This window comes from Labrus mixtus, chromosome 7 (genome assembly GCF_963584025.1).
Source record: "Labrus mixtus chromosome 7, fLabMix1.1, whole genome shotgun sequence".
NCBI classification, from domain to species: Eukaryota; Metazoa; Chordata; class Actinopteri; order Labriformes; family Labridae; genus Labrus; species Labrus mixtus.
Window position 1 is genome coordinate 11,225,088 of NC_083618.1, and position 20,727 is coordinate 11,245,814.

Here is a 20,727-nt window from a genome sequence, read left to right on the forward strand (position 1 = left end):
TCTTACTCAAGCAGAGTTTTTTAGCCGGTCTTACCTTTTTGCTTTTGTTAATTGTCTTCTGTGGCTCTGGAAGGAGCTTTCAAAATAGAAAAAAATCTCCTTACTGAATAATGCAGCTTCCAAGCTTCTCTGCTCAGGATATATCGGCCTCTGCTGAATAATTTTTTCTTAATCTCTGCTTAGTCTCTTGTGAAATTGCCGGATTAACCCTTAAACATATGAGTTGGGAAACTAATCCCTCTACTATAGCTTTCTCAGTTTAAAGACTCGACTAAATAGATTTTTGCCATTGCTTGGTTTTGAAAATACTTACAACACTGATGCATTAATCAAACTATTCTTTAGAGGGAGTTATACAAGTTTTAAAGAGAAGTACGTATCGAGTGTGTTAATTCTGAGGCCATACTGCTGACATAACTTAAAACAGTGGTAGCACAATATTTCTTGGACATATTTGGATTAAGTCAGCCATTTTACATACAATAAGCAGTAAGTGATAGATGACGCTGTGTAGCCAGTATCTAACAAACAAAATTTAGAAAATCTACGCATTGTACAAATAACAGTTGTGGCTTCTCAACAATTCACATTCTTCACGTGTCCTCTTACATCCCCATATCATTTATCAAACAACAACCAACCTCACAGTAATCTCTTAAAAACCACAAAGGCAACAATATGTAAAGCTACAGATTGCATTAGAAGAGGTATGGTATGATTATGATTTTGACTCCTATGTTGAGTCCTTAAGCCCTCCTTGTTGTTTGGTTCCATTGCCAGTTTCTCTAAACAGTTTCCTCCTCTAACACACCACATCAACCTGAGCACATTCAGAATATCAGTGTATTCATGCAGGCGGTGGTGTAGGTGGGAGAGCGATCCCCACAGAAATGACCTCAGTGAACAAGTGTTCTTTACAATCTGTGATATCTCGTGAACTTCAACACCACCAGATTATAGTTTGATAATGTTTTGTTGCTAAATCAAATACGTTTCAGTCCACATTCATTATTCAAATCAAATTATTTACCATTGAAGGTGAATGCATATACAGAATATCTAGTTTCTGCTTTGAATGTAGATGCTTTTCTTCATAAAATTGAAACTGATATTCAAGGCACTCTCACAGGTGTTCTTTCACCTGCAGATAAAGTTCAAGTTCATTTAAATCTCTTAAGGAATATTTCAAGCGCTTGTGCTGGAAGCATTCATTGATGAAGAATGAAACCTTTCCCCTGACAGAGAGCAGAATACAGCAGCTGGTCCTAGTGACCAGGATGTCAAGTCCTCACAGTGACGGCATGATGGTGGCTAATAAGGTGTTGCACTAAGACACATATCTGCAGCACCAACTTATAGATTATCTAATGTTATCTGTACAAACACAGGCGCTCCTATGTACAGACTGACAGGAGTTATTATATACAGATGGCAGCTTATATATGTGGGGTGATATGAGCAACACAAACATTAACTACTTTTATAAACACAGCATAAATAACAATACAATATGTACATTCAATGTGTAAGGTACATACATAAGCAATGACAAAAATCTGCACTTTTAAACCAAATTGGCTAAGTATGCATCATTTAATGTACTACCACCTTTACACTGCACTCAAGGATTTTGTACTGTAACATGGACATGAGGTATGTTGCTGCAAATGAAACAAAACTTACACATTACTCATGACTGGAGACAAATATGTACATATGGTTGAATTCATGCTGGTTAAATATACACAGCATATGCACATACGATTGACTAGACCTATAATGAGATTTCTTTTTGGTAAAAGAATTGGAAGACACAATGCTACTCAAATTAGAGAGTCCTGGCTTTGGGGTCAGGCGGCTGATATGATGGAGCTGGAGTGGTGCTTGGGGTGTCCTGGGCCGAGGGCAAAGCAGGAAAGGCAAAAACTCCTGAAGGAAGTGGGGAGAGAAACCCAGGCCACTGGCCAACGGACACATGTGAGGACACTGCCCTGAAAGGAGGGGCCAATGGCAGCTGATCATTTGGATGGGGCCCTGAAGAGGGGCAGGTCTTCATTGTTGACCCTGGACTGTCCAGCCATGACAGGGGAAGACTGCAGGCCTCTCGATCAGCGACTGTCCATGATGTGGCCTAAGAGGTTTACAGTAGATGTTTGAGTAAACAACAATACATAAAAACATAAAAATACAGCTGGAAGCATTTCAAGCGGCCCATTATAAACTTTGAAATGTAAGTCTTTTTTTTATTTAATTCAATGGAATAGCTATAACTGTAAAAGAAAGGGTCCCTGAAAGTTAAAATTATCTTTAAAATAATAGCTTTATTTATGTGATGTGATTTATTTTAGCTAGTTCAAGTGCAGTTATTTAGGTTTCTAGTGACAGGGGCATCACATCAAACAAAAGAGTAAGGGCTGAGAAAGCTGGTGATGAGAACGTGGGAATCCTCCTTGGAGCAGGCCTACTTATTTAAATTGAACCTGAGCGTTCTAAATTCTATGTTGTCTATCGTCCAGTCGGACGTAGATCAGACTAATATCCAGGCCATGTTTGAGTAACAATACATAGTGCGGAGGAGCTATTTTTATTTCTATACATGGTTAATTTTTACTGCGTTTGTTATTTAATTTTGTGTGAGCCCTCCACAGGTGGTGAGAGCACTAGTGTATAAGTTTCTGTGCATAGCACACCTGGGCGGAAGGTGGATGAAAGCACATATTGTCATTGCAACATCAGAAGAGTAATGTTAATGATAGGCATTTGCATTAAAAGGTTTAAGAACATTCCAGTCATGTTTTCAAATGTAGCTATAGTTCTTGTTGCAGTATACTACAAGCAACTTTAAACTCCAACTCTCACTGGGTTTAGTCTGTGGGTGTGAGGAACTGTACTTGTACTTTTCCCTGTGGGACAGTTACAGGATGGACCTATTTTTTTTGTTTTTGCCACTTCATAAAATCCTAGTTGCCTCTGACAGCTTAACTCCACAGCTAATGTTAAGATTTAACCTTCATCAGAGGAAAAAGGCTGCCATGTGAATATGGTTATTACAATGTAAAACTACTGTTTGACCAACAGCACACTAAAACTGTTCTGTTTTTTAAAAGCTTTTGGGTATCTACTATGTGTGTGTATGAGGTTCATTACAGTAATTTGAGGGAAGGTTCTGTTTTGGTATCAACTTCCCCCCTTTAGGCCTTAGCTAACCATTTAGCAAGTAAGCAAGCCACACACTGCACCTCCTTAATGAACTAAGTGCTAACAAAAGCTGCTAAGAGTTAAACCATCTTTTAAATGACCACAGGGTGGAACCCAAATTGATTCATGACAGGCATTAAAAACTCACATATCTAGCACTAGCCAGTTGCTCTTGTGTTCGAGGCACAACATGATCCCAAAGCTGCTGCCCGCTGATGCTCAGAGAGTCAGTGCCTGGCCTGTGGGTGACAATCAGGACCTCCTGGGCCCAGTCCTCCATCAGCCGCTGCAAGTCCTCAGGCAGGTTGTTCTCATTTGCACACATGGGATAACCAGTGTATGTGGCTGTTTTGTTGTTGCTGTTATTGGCCTGAGCCTGAGCCAGTCCCATCACTGGCTGATGAGAAGGAGGCGTGGCACCCATAGGCGGTTGCTGTGATTGATTAGAAGCCCCCGAGCTGGCTCCAGACCCTGAGAGGATACAAAGACACACGCTACACAACTGATCCGACTGTATTAACTTAAATGATTGATTTAATTAATTTTCCTGAGTGGTGTAGATTTACATACTGCCACGCTCTTTGCCAAGACACAGTCGCTTCAGTGTTGTCCCTGCAAGACAAAACATTTTTTTTAAAGGAAAAGTCATTCCCATTAGCTGGTTATAATGTTTAATAACAGGATGCAATGCAAAGCAAAGCTGCTGAAGACTGCCACAACATAAAGGACCAAACTAAAAGCTAAGGTGCACAATGCAATCACTCCCCTGAAACAAGGCAGAACATTTATTAGCAAACACATGCAGATGATCCAGGTGAGGACCAAAGTTCAGAGTCAGACAAAAGAAGGAGGAGAAGAGAAGAGAGAGAGAGAGAGAGAGAGAGAGAGAGAGAGAGAGAGAGAGAGAGAGAGAGAGAGAGAGAGAGTTAGAAAGAAAGAAGTTAAGAAAAGGATCAGAGATTAGAATAGAAATCAGATTGAGATGCATGTGACATGCAAAAGGCAACTGCTTGGAAATGCTTAGTGGATAAGTCACAAAAATATGTATGTATGTAAGTATGACACCTGCCATGTGAGATGATGTCCATTCATGTTTATTTTATGAACCTTGATTATCCAAACCTCAAACCACTGAAACGAGGCAAACTTTCCAATGAAAACAAATGTTTTACTAACTGAAAATTGAGTAGGGCACAATTTGGTGTGTGAAAGAACATGTATTTAAAATTATATCAAAAATACTTCCTTATGATATTCCACTCTTCATTGGTTTGAATAAGCAACATATTTCTGTGCAAAAATACGAGATTAAGGCAAAAAGTGATGACGACGCGGCAAAGCAAAAGACACATGGTGAAGAGAAGTTTTGCAAAGACAGAGAAATAGATATCACTGAGATTAAAGTAGAGAAATAGAAAACATGGAAAACAAAAATGTGAAGCTATGCTGGAAGAGAGAAGATACAAACAGATAGACAAAGACACAGGCCCACTGAGAAATCTAGCTCGGGGCTTGCTACTCGATTTATTGGTCACTCTCTCAGATGTTTGAGGGTAATTAGACCAGCCTGTAGAGAAGTATAACCAAAGAGGGAAGGAGAAACTGTGATAAGAAGGATACACAAGTGAAAATATCCAGTGTTTTTATGACTTTTCTGAATTTTGATGTTCATTGCGTAAGTAAAAGGTTGTTAAGAGGATCTGTTGTGTGCTGCTGGTGGTCACCTTGTCCAAGGGGCGCTTGTGTGCCGGTGCTATCTCCATGCAGTCCGGCGTAAATATTATCAGAAGACAAAGAGCCCTTGAGGGAACAGGGCTGCTGAGTCTGAACAGGCTCTGAGGTAGAGCTGGGCAGGTGGCTGGTGCATGAGCCCGTTCTGCCGTGAGTTGGGAGAGAAGCTTTTGCTGGAGAGCCGTTTAAACTCGCAGTGGGCTCAGCCGTTCCTGTAGCAGCACCTGAATACACAGAGAAGCATCAAAATGGTATACTCATTGTTCTTGTTATTTACATTCAATTTGTCATTGTGGAGCTAATGAAAAGTTGCTTACTGGATTTGCTGGAGTCACTAGATCTAGTTGTGACATTTCTAAACTGTTGAACCAGGGGGCTAAGAAGTTTGCCAGGCTTCAGTCTGTGCTTGCCGGACCTTTTTCTGCGACTGGTTTGTGGTGCAACATGCGAGAGACCCAGGCCAGGAGGAGGGGCTTTACCAAGACGGTGATACAGCAGCTCAACTTCCCCTCGCTGATTGGCCTGCAGCTCAGAAATTTCCCTCAGGTGTCTGAGAGAAAGGACGCAGGGATAAACTTGTCATTTTCAAGCTAAATGACAAACATTTTAATGAACAGAGGCTAAATAAGGCAAAAAGTAAAGCACTGGCTCTACTAACTTCTCCCTGAGTCTCTGCAGTTCCCTCTTCATGTCTGAATCCTCCATCTCTGAGTCATTATCGCTGCTGGCATAGGCTGAGCCATGCACTCCTCCATGCCTACTCGGTGAGTCAGAGCTCTGCAAGCTGCTGCTGCGCCCTGAGCGGCGGAGGAAGGCCACTGCCCTCTTCATGAGGTCGCTTCCTCTGCGCTCAGAGCGAGTATGCTGAGACGGGGTAGCGGGAGCCAGTTTTGCAGGGCTGCTCTCAGCCCCTGAGTCCGAGGAGAGGAAACGAGCATGGACCGTGACATCCACAGGGACAGAGGGGGAAGTCAGGGCGCGAGGCAGAGAGCCCCGCTTGGCCATAGAAGGAGGCGTGTCCAGATAGAAATCAGGAGGTGCAGAGTAGCGGCTGCATCGTGTCCTTTGGGTAATGTCATCTTCTGTGCTGACCACAGAGAAACGGCCAATAGTGGTGGAGGCAGCCATGGCCCCGGACTGAACAAGGTCCTCAGGGTATCCTGAAGGATGTGCTGGTGAGGCAGCGCTGCTCCAGCTCCTTTGTTTTACATCTCGCCTGTTGGCCACTTCAGGAGGAACGGAAATTAGCTGCAAAATATAAATCAGGTGGAAACAGAGTATCAGGTATCTGTGACAGCAAATGCCGTTAAAGTCAAATGTGAGAAAGATTTCCCCGTTTTACCTTAAACCTTCCTCTTGTTCCAGAGCAGGAAGCAGAGTGAGGAACGTGTCTTCTTGACAGGGACGCTGCAACAATATTAGCAACCATGAACAGGCTGGCACTCACATAATCAGCAAACAGTTTCACTAAGTTAAGTTAGAAGTTAATGATGGCAGTCTTGTCATATTGATTAGTGTATGCTGTACATACCACACACGGCTGAGTCACTCAGTGTGCTCAAACTATCCATTCTCTCTGGAATTTGAGGCTATTAGAGGTGACAGGGTGAGAGATAACCAGAACAGAGTCATAGAAAAACTTCACTAGAATCAATTAACCATTGTCCTATTATATAACTTATATTTATAGACTGAATGTTGATGACAATGTCTAAATAAATGTGAGCAACATATTCTACCTGTAATTTCAGTACAATTCGGCTGTACTTTTTTTCTTAAAATACTGAATTCAACCTAAATTTCAAAGTTTATAAAATAGAGTATACACATTTATATTAACAATATATCTATCAATGTGGAAAACTAAATATTTAAAACCAGCAATTGATGCTTCAGAAGCACTAAGCATAGAATTGCCTGATTTGCAACTTATATGAAAAAAGTGTAATTAAAATACTGCACATCTAAACAATTAGACAACCAAATGTGAAGTACCTGTATTCTAATGCTGCTGAAGGTTGTTTTCTAGCAAGTTTACTTTTTCAATAAAACTCTTCAAGATTCACAGCTTTAAGAGGTGACATTATTTTTGTCATGTGCAGAATTTGAACTAAATGAAAAGTTTATTTCTTTCAGAGTTTTTGGAGTAGTTCTCTCCATTGTTTGCTTAATTATTAAGGGCTTGTAAATAATGAAATGCAAACTCCACATGTTGAGGAAGATTGTGTTATATCACTCGAAAGCTAAGGAACAGATATCAACAGACCTTGGTGCGTGATTATTTTGTCAGCTGCTGTTTTCATTTTCAACTGTATGTGAAGAGACTGCAGCTTTAATTCATTCAGAATATGTACATAGTTTAATAAGTAACTGATTAATGTTCTAACCAGTTGTTCTCCTGCTCTGTAGCGTCCCTCCCCCATGGGCCCTGGGGTGCTGTTTCCTGACCCCCCTGTGGCGCTTTCTGGACCAGGAGGAGACTGGATGTACTCGGTGCCGGAGCCCGGTGTCTCTGCAGTACTTCCTGATGGATACATGGGGGCATACTCCTGGTAGAGCAGATTCCTTAGTTTCTCATCCAGTGTTTTTATGGTGCTGTCCACAAAGCCACCACGGCCCAGGCGTCCCTCTCCGTCTGACTCTGCAGGCCCAGCACCATGCTGGGAAGGTGCTGGACTCTGGGGCAGTGAGGGAGCTTTGGTCCCACCAACAGTGGAAAAAGGCTGGTGGAGAACCACAGGCTGCTGTGAGCGCTCGCTCCGCGCTGCAGAGGTGTAGGAGACTGACAGCGGCTCTTTGGCTGAGCCGGATTCCTGGAGGGGCAGAGGAGTGAGAGGAGACCCCACCTGTAAAGTGCTCACATCCAGGGACAAGGGCATCACTAGGGGGCAGCAGGGCATCTCGCCTGCCATAGAAACAGGACACGTCATGTCGGGTAGCTGCTGGGCTGCATGGATCGGAGACATGGAGCCCAAAGGGGATCCATGCGACTCTTCAATGGGAAAAGATGTATGTCGGGACGATGGAGGCAAAGTTTGAGCTCTGGCTGGCTGCGCCTGATGAATGCTGGGCTGCATCGCGCTGCCTGCAGGCTCCACTGAGGACACTGACTGAAGAGTGGGAGGAGCAGACACAGGGGGAGACAAAGTAGCTAGGAGTAGAGGGTCTGTGTTCGACATTATTGGAGGGCTGCAGAATCCATACACATCGTATGTGAAGCCTCCACTTCCTCCAGACATTGTTGAGGATGACCCCTCTTCTGGTGGAAAAAAAATATAACGAAAAGAAAAAATATATAAGATTCATAAGTAGACCAACTTTTCTATTGACATTTCTTTTTAGATGAAAAACTGCACACAAGGGTTGTGGGATATAATTCTCTTAGTTGCCACAAGGTGGTGCTCTTATTCTGTGAAATGATCAGATTTTGGCTGAATTTTTCCTGAAGAAACAATAGTCACCTCTGGATGCAGATGGCCTGGCAGTGCCACTATCAGCAGGCTGGGTAGTGGTAGAACTCCCAGGAGACTGTGTGGTTGTACCATCAGACGGGGTGTCCTGGCTGGATGTGGGCGTTTCTTCTACCGGGCAGATTATGAACCATCTCTTTCCTGTGTGGAGAACTGCAAACCAAGAGTTTGGATTTGCATTCTGTTAGAATATTTCAAAAAACTGCAAAGCTGTCAGTGACAGAAATTGAAATAAAATCATAAAAAGAGGTACTAGATTTACCATTCTGCTGATAGACGGGCTGATGTGCTCCTTGCTGCTGACTCTGTGGAGCGATGGATAAATGTTGGCAAAATGAATATGCTACTGGCTAATGCATGTATTTATTCACAGTCATTTCCATTGGTATGTCTCAGATCATGTTTTAAACTCTGTATAAGCATGATAAGATGGTCTGCAGAGTGTATATCTATATCTATCCTGTCTTACCTCTCCTACCAGCCCTTCAGAAATAATGCCTTGCTGAGGACTACAACTCAAAGTGGAAGCTCTTTCACCCTCCACGTCTTCATTCAGCATGTCCTCAGCTTTATCAACAATGTCCTTTAGCTGGTCGATGAAGATCTCCTTCTCTAACAGCAGGATGAAGCCATTCTCTACCTGCAGGACAATGTTTTAAAAGATGTTAACTAATGTTATACATACAACCAACAGACAACAAAAACTGCAAAAAGGTTGAACTAACCATGTATGTAGCTATTTCCTCTGGAGCATCTCCATCCAAATCAAATTTAAAGGTCACCATTTTGTGGTTGTGAGTCTCCAGCTGGCATTCCACCATTTTATCTCCAGTGTTGCAAACCTGTGAGGACATAGGTGACCCTTTACAATCAGACATGTTGAGATTTTTTTAAACATATGCGAATGTGAGAGCTAACACCCTGACTCACGTTGAGCATGCTCAGTTTGGGTTTGCTGGTCTTCTCTTGTCGGGAACGCGTGCGGGCAGACTTGCGGTGGTGTTTCCTGGGTTTCCCGTCCCCCTTCCCTCCACTTGCCAAGCTGTCATAGCCATCGCTGGTTTCCTTACCAGACGCTACATCAGAGTTGAGACTATAAAAGGAAGAGATGAAAAGACTTAACCCCCCACAAGGACGGTGTCACAATGTCAAAACACAAAGGATAAAGGAAAGGGAACCTTTAAAGATCTTAAAGTTAGTGAAACTGTAGCACAAACCTGTCATAGGCATAACTGGGTAAAGATAATGGTTTGTCCTGAAGTACATCCTGATGACAAAAAAAGAACAAATGCACACATTTGGAATCTTTGAATACAGTTATTGTGGGCTATAAGGATGAGATTTGTATAGTAAACATATGTGAATGTGATGTAAAGACCAAATATTTTTTCTATGAAGCCCGACCTAAACTTGATTTTTGAAAACAAAATTTTACAGATTACTGGTATGGCTGGTGATATAGTGACTTTTTTGAGCTGGGATGAAACACGCCTTTTTTATGTGTTGTCCACCTATTTTGCACCAAGATGATATTACATATACAGTGTCAACCTGTTCACAATCTGACCATTGTCTGCTCTGCTGTGACACTTTGGAACACTGCTGCAGACAGTGCAGACGGTATTGTTAACAATACAAAGCTTGGCAAAATATATCAACATCATTTCTAAAATACCTAAAGCATTATATATGCTATACCTAAAGCATTATATATGCTATACCTAAAGCATTATATATGCTATACACATTATTATAACAAAAGTTTTTTTTATCAGAATCAGATTCAGAAATACTTTATTAATCCCCAGGGGGATTATAATGATATAATTATAGAATATATTATATTAGCACATAACAGGAAATATAGGTATCTTGGATATGCCCACATTGTCTTGATAATATTGTCATATAGATCAGGCAAACTCTAGATTTTTGAGTAACTTTAGATGCCACTGATTCGGTTTTCTGAAAATGCATATTGTTTAAAATCAGTTTTATAATTGAAAATTGACAAACTTTGACTTAAACAGTACCTCTAAACAGGGCTCTAGATGAAAGGGGCTGGATGTAGATGTGGACTCCAGGTTTTGCTGAGCTGCGGCCAGGCTTGCACATTCAGACACCGAGCCTGCTGTCTGAGTGCCATCAGGCTGCAGAACTGGAGCCTGGTTTGAAGCTGCGATAGGAGCTGGAGATTTAGCAGCAGCTGCAGACTGAACAGAGGCTGCTGGCACTGGGACAGGGACTGGGGCTGAGGCTGAGGCCAAGCCAGATATGTCCGAGCTAGTAGAGGGGCCTTTTGGTGGTTCATAAGAGTGGCCTGGTGCAGACACAGGTGCTTGAACTGTTGTGAGGGTTGAGGCTGTAGTCTCATGGATGGCTGTGGCTTGAGGAGATACTGGGACTGAGGGTTGGTATTGTGCTGTGACCAGAGCTGGAATATCTGCTGGGGCTTGAGCTCCAGTTTTTTCTTGAGCTGAAGCTGAGATAGAGTCGGGGGCTGGAGCTGTTCCTGTCGATGCTACAGGTAAGTTCTGGCCAGTTGCAGACGATTCTGTATCCACTCCACTTTCCCAGAGAGGAGCCTGAACAGCAGGCAACCCATGCTGGACCATAGTCTGAATCTAGAAAAAAAAAGCCAAAAATAGGGAGTTTTCAATGGGTAAAACAAATATTGAGCATCTCTAATCCCTTTATGCATGCCTGCCATGCATTATATTAATAGTAAGACATATTGCCTCCTTAAAACTACAGATTTCCCATGACCACAACAGTGAGAACTGAGCTGCATATTCACCTGGACAGGCTGCTCAGCCAGTTCCTGCTCAGAGTAGGGGGTGGGGTATGGGGTGGGTTGTACCTGGGAGAGAGGTAAGGGATGCATGGTGTGGTAGCTACCAAGGTTAGCCTGAGATACGGGAGAGCCGTCCTGCTGCTTGGGGACTACAGGGGACATGGTCATGGTGAATAGTGGGATATGGAGTGCCACACCAGGCACGTGCTGAGGTGTGGACAGGGGGGTCTGAGGGGTGCCGAGGGAAGGTACAGAGGGGAAGACAGTGTGAGGGCTCAGAGGGAGGGAGGGATGCTGGGGTGAAGGTGAGAAGCGGGAGCTGGACAGATGAGGGCCACTACTGCTGTAGGCACATTGCAGAGGAGCTGGGGGGTAAGAGGAGGCGTTGATGCCTCCTGTTTGAACAACAGGATATGGGGAGGGGAACTGGGGAAAAAAGGGAAAATTATATAAAATAAACAACCAGTGGAGAGAAAAGGCACTCACACAAGCCCTGTTACCATTGTAATAGCTAATTATTACATGGTTTTTCCAACACTACCAAAACACACCTGTGTGCTGAACTGCAGGGGCAGGAGTGGAGGAGGTGCACCAGAGATTGACTGTGGAAAATGGGTTGCTATGTCAGGAGGACTCAGGTGAGATGTGCTCTGGTCAGCAGGTAAAAGCTACGAAGGGAAATCAAACAAACATTTTTTTTCATTTTGACTGGAAAATATGAATCTTACCATGATAATACAAACTTTTTTGGAATTAAACTGACGAGATGTCTTAGTCTAGGAGCCTGGCTAATAAAGTGAGCTGCAGGGCAGGTAATGTGATTTAATGATCCTGTGTGGTTTGAAGTATTGAATTCTGTAGTAGAGATGATGGCAATGCATGCAACAGGACAGCAGCTGGATGGAGATGGCAATAGTAGGAGGATAGATGAATGGGAAGGCAACTCAAAATCTATGAAAATCTATTTGTATACACACAAACACATTGTTTTCAGATAAATGTTGCTTCTAACCTGCATATGAATCATCCCCGTATGTTTGCAATTTCAGTGAATTATAGAAAACTTGAAAATTGACACTGAATTCCAACAATCAAATTGGTAATTTTGAAAGCCAAACAAGCATTAAAATCTGTTATTACAGGTTTTAATTGGAGCCAAAAATTGGGATTTCCCAGGCCAGCAGATGAGGATGGGAATACCATGTTCATGTTCTTTCCTTTTAGACTCAACCCAGCGCATTCTGAAAAAAATGATTTGGGTACATTGGGTATATGGAACAAAAATCATGCTATCCCACATCTCGTACTGCCTTTGTGTTTCCACCAATGCCTCTTTCTTTTCCTTACACTTTTCTTTACACAAGAAGAATCCCATTGTAACACAATCTCTGAAAATATAGTCTACTATTAGAAACGACGGACGGCAAAATGGATGTTTGTTGTGTCCGAGCCACCTCTTCTCCCCTTCCATAAAAGCCAACTCTTTTGATTTTTTGAAACAGAATGGCATATGTAACATAAAAGTAAAGTTTTTAGTTATAATAAAGCTTATGTGTCATCATTTCCTAACTTGCCTGATGAAACACTATTTTCCCATGAGCCTTTTGAAGAGGGGGAACATATCATTCGTCTGTAATTTTTTCTTTAACTTTCATGACCTCTGATTGGATATCCTAAGATCTACTTGGGAGGGGGACTTAGGGATGGCTTTGACGGAGGAAGAATGGAGAAAAGCCCCGGAGGGAGGTCCAAACTGCCTCAATTGGTGCCAGACATGACCTCATTCAATTTAAGGTGCTGCATAGCCTTCACTATTCAGAAGTCATGCTCTCAAACATGTTCCCAGATGTTTGACTCAACCTGTGACAAATAAAAAGTCTCACCTGTCGCTTGAGCACACTCACTCTGGCATTGCCCTAATCTGCCTACCTATTGGAACTCAGACTTACAAAATACTATCAGTTTTTTTCAAAATGACACTCTACCACGATCCCATTATTGATATTTTATGCATAGTTGGAGAAAATAAAAATAAAAGAACCTTTCAGGCACCTGACTTAGAATAACACAATTTGTAGCCTTGTTAGCGCAGAGACATATCCTTGTCCAGTTGAAAACTCTTAATACACCGAGCTAGACGCATTGGTTGAGATGTGATGCAACACCTCAAGCTTGAAAAACTAAGACTTACAATACATGGTACATGATACATTTTAGAAAAAATGGACAATGGACCTTTATAGACTATATTAAAGTTAAGCCTAAAGCTCCACCATGCTGAATGTAACTACACAAAAGATAAGTCACATCTATAACCATTAATTTATTGCTGCAATTGTAACCCATCATGTAAAGTGAGATTTTGATTCCTTGTTTTATACAACTGCCTTTGCGTCAAAGTTTGTGTGCTCTTTAGTACCGGTAAGTGTTTTATGGATGTCCTATTTTGTTTAAAAGGAATAATCAGTCAAAATACATGTTAAAAAACGTATAATCATATGTATACTGCTGTCCAGCCTTAGTGGAATAACCTCTCAGCACATACTGCAGCTATCCCACATTCCAGACATGCAAAGTCATTGGAAACAAAACAAAACGTGTTTAGTTTGGATCAACCAGCAATCCAAACAGGCTTATGCTAACATGGCAGGCAACTCAGCAAGAGGTGGAGCTGAAACTACTTCTGCTATTTGAGTCTCATACAGCTGTGGTCAGGGCCTGTCACAGCTGGATGCCACTAGTACCTGCTCCTGGCTGGTTTGGGCAGTAAGCTGTGTCTGGAGCACAGGTGCTTCAGCTTGGAAGCTCTGTGCTGTTTGTCTACTCTGGTGCAGAGCTGGGGCTGGCGTAGCCGGAACAGAAACTGTCTGTCAGAAACACATTGGAAAGATAATATGACATTATCATGTGTTATTTTTGTTTTGCGACAAATCAAGCTGAAGGTTAAGATGTTCAGTGTGTCAGGAAAGGACGTTAAAGCAAGATCGCAGAATTGTTTGCAAACTACGATAAGGCAAGCTGGAAAGAGGGAAGTTGGAAATGAATCTTTGGTGGACAACAGCGCCAAAACTGTGCGGGCAAGTTAGTCTGTTAAGTTACTGCTTATCTCATATTAAAGCTCCTGTGAGAAGTTTTTAGTTAATTATGGAACACACTGAAATCAATACTGATATCTCTTAATAATCTAAAAACACAAACAAACCATCAGATACAAGATTGAGTATTTCTATAAAATTATTTGTAATGTCTGAAACCGCTGTCAGGGAAGGTGTCAAACAAAGTGAACAACACCACAATGCAGCAACAGACTTAATTTGACACATTTCTACAACTAAGATTCCCAGCGAGTGATACATTTGACTGTTGAAATAAAGCCGGGGGAATTTCTGTTAAAAACTAGACTCACATGTAAAGGATCAGCAGAGAAATAAGAGGTACTACTTTGTCCAAAGACGTCACCAAAAACAACACAAAAGTTCCTCACAGAAGCTTTAAACAGAAACACAGCTTAAACCTTTATCTTGGTTGAGGAAGGAGCTGGGACTTGATGGGGTGCGGCTTTGCTGTAGCAGGACATAGCCTACATGAAGCCTCCTTCTCAAACATACCAGTGGGTCTCGTCTGCTCTCATTGTCGTGTTGCAATAACAGCCGCTGCCTGTCCAGATTTGGTCTGGAGAAGAGGGGAACATCCAGGCTCTGTGTCTTGTCTACGTGCTGAAATACTGAAGAGGTTTTACACCCAACCCCCCTGAGGCTGTGCATTGGATGATTAGCAGAAAGAGCAGGGGAACTGATCCTGCGATTGACGATGTGATGGAGACAGTGGTTGAGAAGAGTGAGATCTTCACTTTCATAAAATCTCCCTGGTGGCACAAGGTGTGGGTGAAGTGATGTGTTTGAGCCATTCTTAAAGTCTGAAGTAAACTGTGCAGATGTGGAGTTGGAACATAAATATGTTTTTCCCAAAGATCCACCTTCCTTTTCCCTGTCCCTCAGGAGGACAGACACGCAAGCCTTGCAGCAGTGGTGTGGCTCCGAGGGAGGTTGTAAATTCAAAGGAAGCAGAGGTGAATTGAAATTACTCGCTGAGTCATGATGAGTGTGCTGATTTGGGGGCAGGAGAGGAGATAATGATAATGGAGTCTGGGCAGAGTTAGAGGACAGGTAGTCTGTAGCATGCACTGATTTCTCTTTGTTTTTTAGTGAAGCCGTATTCTGTGACGGACACAAAGAGGGCCTTGGGTGCATTGGCTTCGAAAGGGAGTGTTTCCTACAACGTAACATCTCCACCAGGGAGCAGCTTCCACGCCTGAAACACACTCTGCACTCAGAAGTGAGCAGGCTGTCATGGTAAACAAAGGGTTCACTGTTGTTACGCTGGTCATGTTTTATTCCAAAGAAGAAAATAAAAGTGTAATTTTAGAAAGCAACTCAGAAAAGCTGAAGGATTTAAGAAAGGAGAAACGGTTTCACTCACTGTTTGAGACTGAAAAGGCCCTTGGTGCAGCTGGGATGCAGGTTGTTGATACGCCCCAGGATGCAGCTGACCTGTGGTTTGCTGGTGGGCTCCCTGGTGTAATTGAGCGGATGCGTGTGTGTAGTTTTCCTGTGAGGCCTGTACTGTGGGTTGCTGGTAGGGCCCCTGGTGCAGCTGTGGGTCAGCCTGCGCAGGAGGACTGTAGATTATCTGAGCTGTGGAAATGGGCTCTGGAAGGGACTGGTAGGGTCCGTTTTGCTGATTGTTCAGATCATCTAATTGCATGGCAGAGCTCACTCCACTGTCAGCTGAAACAAGAGAGTGAATCAAACATTATTATTCACTATGATGCCCTCTGTGGGAAGGACAGACAGAGGAAGAAAAGGGGGAGAAATGGAGAGGCATCCAATTAAAATTCAAAAGCAGGGTGATGTCTAGTTTTGACTCAGCAGACACTGCTCCAATTCATTCATAAATACCAGTTTTACAGATTAAAGTCATTGCTTGACTAGATTAATTATCAAATATGTAGATTTTATTACAACCCATGCCAATCTGTTGCCAGTTAACCTAACTGATTGTGAGAAGTTCCTCAGGTGTTTTCTTTAAGCACTTCACAACTTTTCCTGTTTTGTTACCACTGTTCCAACGTTTTGAAAAGATGTTGACAAAAGATTAAAAGAGGGAATATTTGTTTTCTAAATACAGTGAGTTTTCAGTTTCAACATTTAATATATTGTTGTTGTGATATTTCCAATTAAATTTGAGGTTTTTAATGTTTTGAATATCTTCACATTTTGTTTTATTTATATTCTACACAGCGTCTCAACTTTCTAGGAAACAGGGGTTGTATGTGATTTATTAATGTATGCTTCTAATTGCAGCTTCTCACATGTGGTAGATGTTGTGGCTGGTACGGTGCAGATCAGGGTCTGCTGCTCTATCTCTTGGTCCTCATAATCCGTTGTCGAAAACGTGGCAGCCTCTGGTACACCTGAACCGGGAACCTGCAGTAGGTTCGGCTGCGTCTTCTTCACAGCTGACTCGCCGTTTCCTGACAGGACAGTCCTCTCCCTCCTCCATTTGATGAGTGCCACGCGATCCCGGATGGACTTCCCTACTATCTTCACATCACAGTCCAGGAAAAAACCTGATTCAACCTACAGGACACAGATAAGTCCAGGTTTTAATTGACAACCTTGTTTAAAGGATCAAATAATTTGTGTTTTTAGCCTCTACATAACTATTAAAGAAGTGCCTGTGCTTTGTCAAAGATCAACTGATCAGTTGCTCTAGTTTCAATCAATACAGTTAATGCCTCCAATATCATTACAGACATGACCACTGACTAACATCCTGTTACATTACACCTAATCGAAAGGCGGGTCAGAGGTCGAGATCCACAGTAAAGGCAGCTGCATTGTTAAAGGACATTTTTACATAACCTCAGAAGTGGATTAATTCTACATATGTAATAATCAAGCAGCAATCTTGGGCTGAAAATGTAGTCAATGCAGAATGCCAAAAACTGCAGTCCCTTGAGTTGCCACATGAGGATGGCTCTGAAAGTGAGTCATTCTTCAGAAACCCCCATGTTGAAACAGCCTGACACAAAATACATTTTTGGTCTCTAAGCCCTGAAATCATTTCCCCATTTGTGATAACTATTAAGGTGGTCATTTTTTTTATTTAATTCACAAGTCTTAATTATACAGGGGCTTAAAATTATGCTAAATTATACCCAACTGGTACCATGTCCTGACATTAGCACACGCTCTAGACCTGGAAATAGTACCCTGAAAAATAAAGCCAAGATTAGTTTCTCCTTAGTTATACTGTATGTCTTGCCCCTTGATCAGTATGCGAGGGAGAAGTCATTGAAAACTGTGGCAAAAGTTGAACTATTTTGAATTAAGTGGCTGTGAGCACAGTGTCAAAAAACAGCTGATGCTGATTGCGTTTAGGACTCTGAGCCCTGAAAGACTGAACTATATTGGTTTGTATAAGAAAATAGGTGCTGCTAGCATTTTTTTAGGTTTCATCTCAGCTTATTCTAGTCACCACATGTGACCTGTTTGATCTTTTTGTCATTCACCTTCTGCTTCAAATATGATTGCTCCTGGCTGTCATGATTTGGTTTTGAATTTGAGTTTCCCTGTTTTATCCCAGTGTTGCTTGTTTTCCTTGTGTGTTCATGGTTTCCTAGTTTTGTCTTCAGTGTTTTCTGTTCTATTTTGTCATTTCTTATCCTCATGTATCTCTGTGTTCTAGTGTGTTTTGTTAAACTCTTGAGTTCTGTGTGTCTTTAGTGTTTCATGATTTATTTTGTATTGTCCTCAGTGTTTCTCCCTGCCTTGATTGCCCTGATTGTCTTCACCTGTGTTTGATTACTCCCTTGTCTATTTAGTCTCTGTGTTTCTTCCCTTCTGTGTCAGTTCATTGTTGTATGTGTTTGTCGGTGCGTATGTTATGTCAGTGTACCAGTGGCGCCCTGTTTTTGATCCCTGTGTTTTTGTTGAACTTGTTGAAGTAAGTTTTTGTTTGGCTCTTTGTTAAAATAAATAGTTTAGTTAATTCTGCACTTGCACACACCTCCTTGTTTTCCGATTGTGACACTGGCCTCACAAAACCAACATGCAACAAAACAATGGATGACATCACACTTTCTATGGTAATAATCCACAGGCATATGACCAGATATATCAAACGTAACCTATTTCTTTTGTCACAGCTGTGTCACCATCCTTTATTTCAAACTTTTCTTGCAGCCAATTTAAGAGGAGGACATTGCACAAAGCAGAAGTCCTGTTGCTATGGTTACCTATTCCTTATGCAGCGAAATGGGACAAGTTTTGAAGTGTCGATGGGTTTATCAGACGAGCAAATGATACCCGAGTATTTCCCAAGACTGAGTCGACAAATGAAGCCAGCTTGTGGAACACAACACTCAAATGATTTACTCGCCATTTCTTGGGCGACAACCTCTGGGACCTCCCCGACCAAGTCAAAGGTAAACTCGATGGCACCAGTGTCCTTGTACTTTCCCTTCAGCTTTTTAGGATCTTCAACCCACAGCTTCAGCGCAATAGAGGATTTCTTCCCATCATCCTCTTCATTGAGCTCCACCCTCACGCCTGTATCCTCTGCAAAGAATGCATGATTTAGGAGGTCCTTGATGGAGTACCTGCAGAAAACACACACTAGTTACTGTACAAGCCCCACTAAATGTCACTGTGACAGTAAATCCTAATCACACACAACACACAGAAACATCAACCTCGCCAGAGCCAAATACTGGTGTTAACGTCACAGTGCAGGAACAGAAACAAAACAACACTGTGTTCAGGTAAGCGTGAACCTCTGACAACAGACAAAATAAGTCACAAGCATTCAGACACAGTCACAAGTCATGATCTACTTACCTTTCCTCCCATTTGTGACAGATACATTCCCCTATTATCTCCTTGATTTCTGGGTCACTGATTTTACCGTAGCTGGCAGGTTTCACACCCTGCAAAACAAAACAACAATAAGATGTCACAACTCTCCAATAGACACAGTCAAAAAATTCTCATGTGGTGCAAGACTTTAAAACAGAAGAAGTAAGAACTATCAGTTTAGAATATGAATCCCAGGCTCTAGAAGAAGACGTTTTCTCCCAGACTATCAACAATGGGGACCAGGGATCTACTGGTGCACAGGGTTACTTTAGAATAACTGGAGCAACAAAGAATATGCACACAGAAATAAATGCTACTTGAAAAAAGGTTGTGATGACTGCAAGTAAAAAAGGCATATACAGTTAAAATATAGACAAACTCTACCTCTTAAATGCTTTAATAGGACCACTAGCATTGGTGGCTATTGTTAGCAAACTTACTATTGATATGTAACACATGATGAGTTAATTTCTCTAAGACTCTTGTCCACATGTGTTACTGTAATAATTGACATCATAGCTAGCCTTTAAAGCAAGACCCTTTTATTTAGTTTTCCCTTTTAAGGTAATATACTGGTCATGTGTTGGCTGCTGGTCAGACTTAATACAAGATTTTAAAACGGTTTAATGTAGCTGTAGCCTACTGTGTGGTCATTAGAATTAACAATATAAATATTGGTTGGATTACAATTTCAATAAAATGTCAGATTAACCATCAAGATTATCTTTAGTTGCAACCTCTGGATGTCTCCAATCTCCCCATCATGCAAATAGAAATGTGCTATAGACAAGCCTGGGTCTTAAATATTCTTTTTCAAAGACTGACCTCACAGTGGCAATAGTAATGTGAGATTTAAACAGCTTCATACGTGGACTCACACTGGTCACTTTGCGGTAGATCTGAGCAGCGTTTTGACACTCAGAGTAGGGGTATTCAGAGGTGGCCATCTCCAGCATACACATCCCAAACGCATAAACATCCACAGCCTCATCATAGTGCTCCTCATACATCTCTGGGGCCATGAACTCCGGAGTGCCTGGAGAGTTCATTTAAAAGACAAATCAGCATCTCAGATTCAGTTTTCAGTGTTTCATCCTATTTCAGCAGGATCAATACCAGTGTCAAAGACTGAAATTCAACACAGCTGCTTAATCACGACGACAACACGTTTTCATTCTCTCAAATGGAAGACAAGAATTTAAAAACATGTGTTAGACGTTCTGTTGTTCTGAGCTCCTTTAACACATTACTGTAATATGATTAATCTCTTTCATGATTATTTAGATTTAGAGTACTTAAGAAAATCAAACCGCTGTGGCCTTAAAGCCAAAACCAAAACCCAAAACCAGAATAAAAAAAAAAACTCTTTGTGAAAATACAGGCTATTGACTCTCCTAAGGTAAACTGGCATTATATGAAACAAAGTTTTCTGGAGTGCAGACCTCAAAGTATCTAGTGATAAAACATTTTTTTTGCAATGTCTCAAGTTGAAAAACATTTAAGCTGGTAACAGTTCAAAAGTCATGTTAAAATACCTACAAATTGCCATCTAGAGTTTAAAGGAGCTTTATCAATGGATCACGACTTACTAGAGATATTTTTCAACAGTAGTTGG

The 20,727-nt window shown here is 41.8% G+C and overlaps 1 protein-coding gene across 4 annotated transcripts in view; it reads right to left on the minus strand.

Annotated features, from left to right (window-relative positions):
• wnk2 (WNK lysine deficient protein kinase 2) overlaps window positions 1–20,727 on the minus strand; it is a 28,743-nt gene that overhangs the window by 360 nt on the left and 7,656 nt on the right. The window contains exons 4-28 of one of the 4 annotated variants that reach the window (XM_061042889.1): window positions 19,991–20,148; window positions 19,095–19,183; window positions 18,637–18,856; window positions 16,565–16,832; window positions 15,673–15,980; window positions 13,938–14,060; window positions 11,745–11,861; window positions 11,197–11,619; window positions 10,433–11,023; window positions 9,617–9,666; window positions 9,330–9,492; window positions 9,125–9,241; window positions 8,869–9,039; window positions 8,662–8,704; window positions 8,391–8,552; window positions 7,317–8,185; window positions 6,461–6,518; window positions 6,272–6,336; window positions 5,588–6,177; window positions 5,247–5,479; window positions 4,923–5,153; window positions 4,667–4,765; window positions 3,769–3,810; window positions 3,347–3,669; window positions 1–2,131 (exon numbers count right to left, since the gene is read on the minus strand). The exon at window positions 1–2,131 is cut by the window's left edge and continues 360 nt beyond it. In XM_061042889.1, coding sequence (XP_060898872.1) covers window positions 1,829–2,131; window positions 3,347–3,669; window positions 3,769–3,810; window positions 4,667–4,765; window positions 4,923–5,153; window positions 5,247–5,479; window positions 5,588–6,177; window positions 6,272–6,336; window positions 6,461–6,518; window positions 7,317–8,185; window positions 8,391–8,552; window positions 8,662–8,704; window positions 8,869–9,039; window positions 9,125–9,241; window positions 9,330–9,492; window positions 9,617–9,666; window positions 10,433–11,023; window positions 11,197–11,619; window positions 11,745–11,861; window positions 13,938–14,060; window positions 15,673–15,980; window positions 16,565–16,832; window positions 18,637–18,856; window positions 19,095–19,183; window positions 19,991–20,148 — 5,816 coding nt within the window. In that variant the 3' untranslated portion in view covers window positions 1–1,828. Of the gene's footprint in view, window positions 2,132–3,346; window positions 3,670–3,768; window positions 3,811–4,666; window positions 4,766–4,922; window positions 5,154–5,246; window positions 5,480–5,587; window positions 6,178–6,271; window positions 6,337–6,460; window positions 6,519–7,316; window positions 8,189–8,390; window positions 8,553–8,661; window positions 8,705–8,868; window positions 9,040–9,124; window positions 9,242–9,329; window positions 9,493–9,616; window positions 9,667–10,432; window positions 11,024–11,196; window positions 11,620–11,744; window positions 11,862–13,937; window positions 14,061–15,672; window positions 15,981–16,564; window positions 16,833–18,636; window positions 18,857–19,094; window positions 19,184–19,990; window positions 20,149–20,727 lie in introns of all 4 variants that reach the window. The other 3 variants (XM_061042890.1, XM_061042888.1, XM_061042891.1) reach the window with 3 other exon arrangements.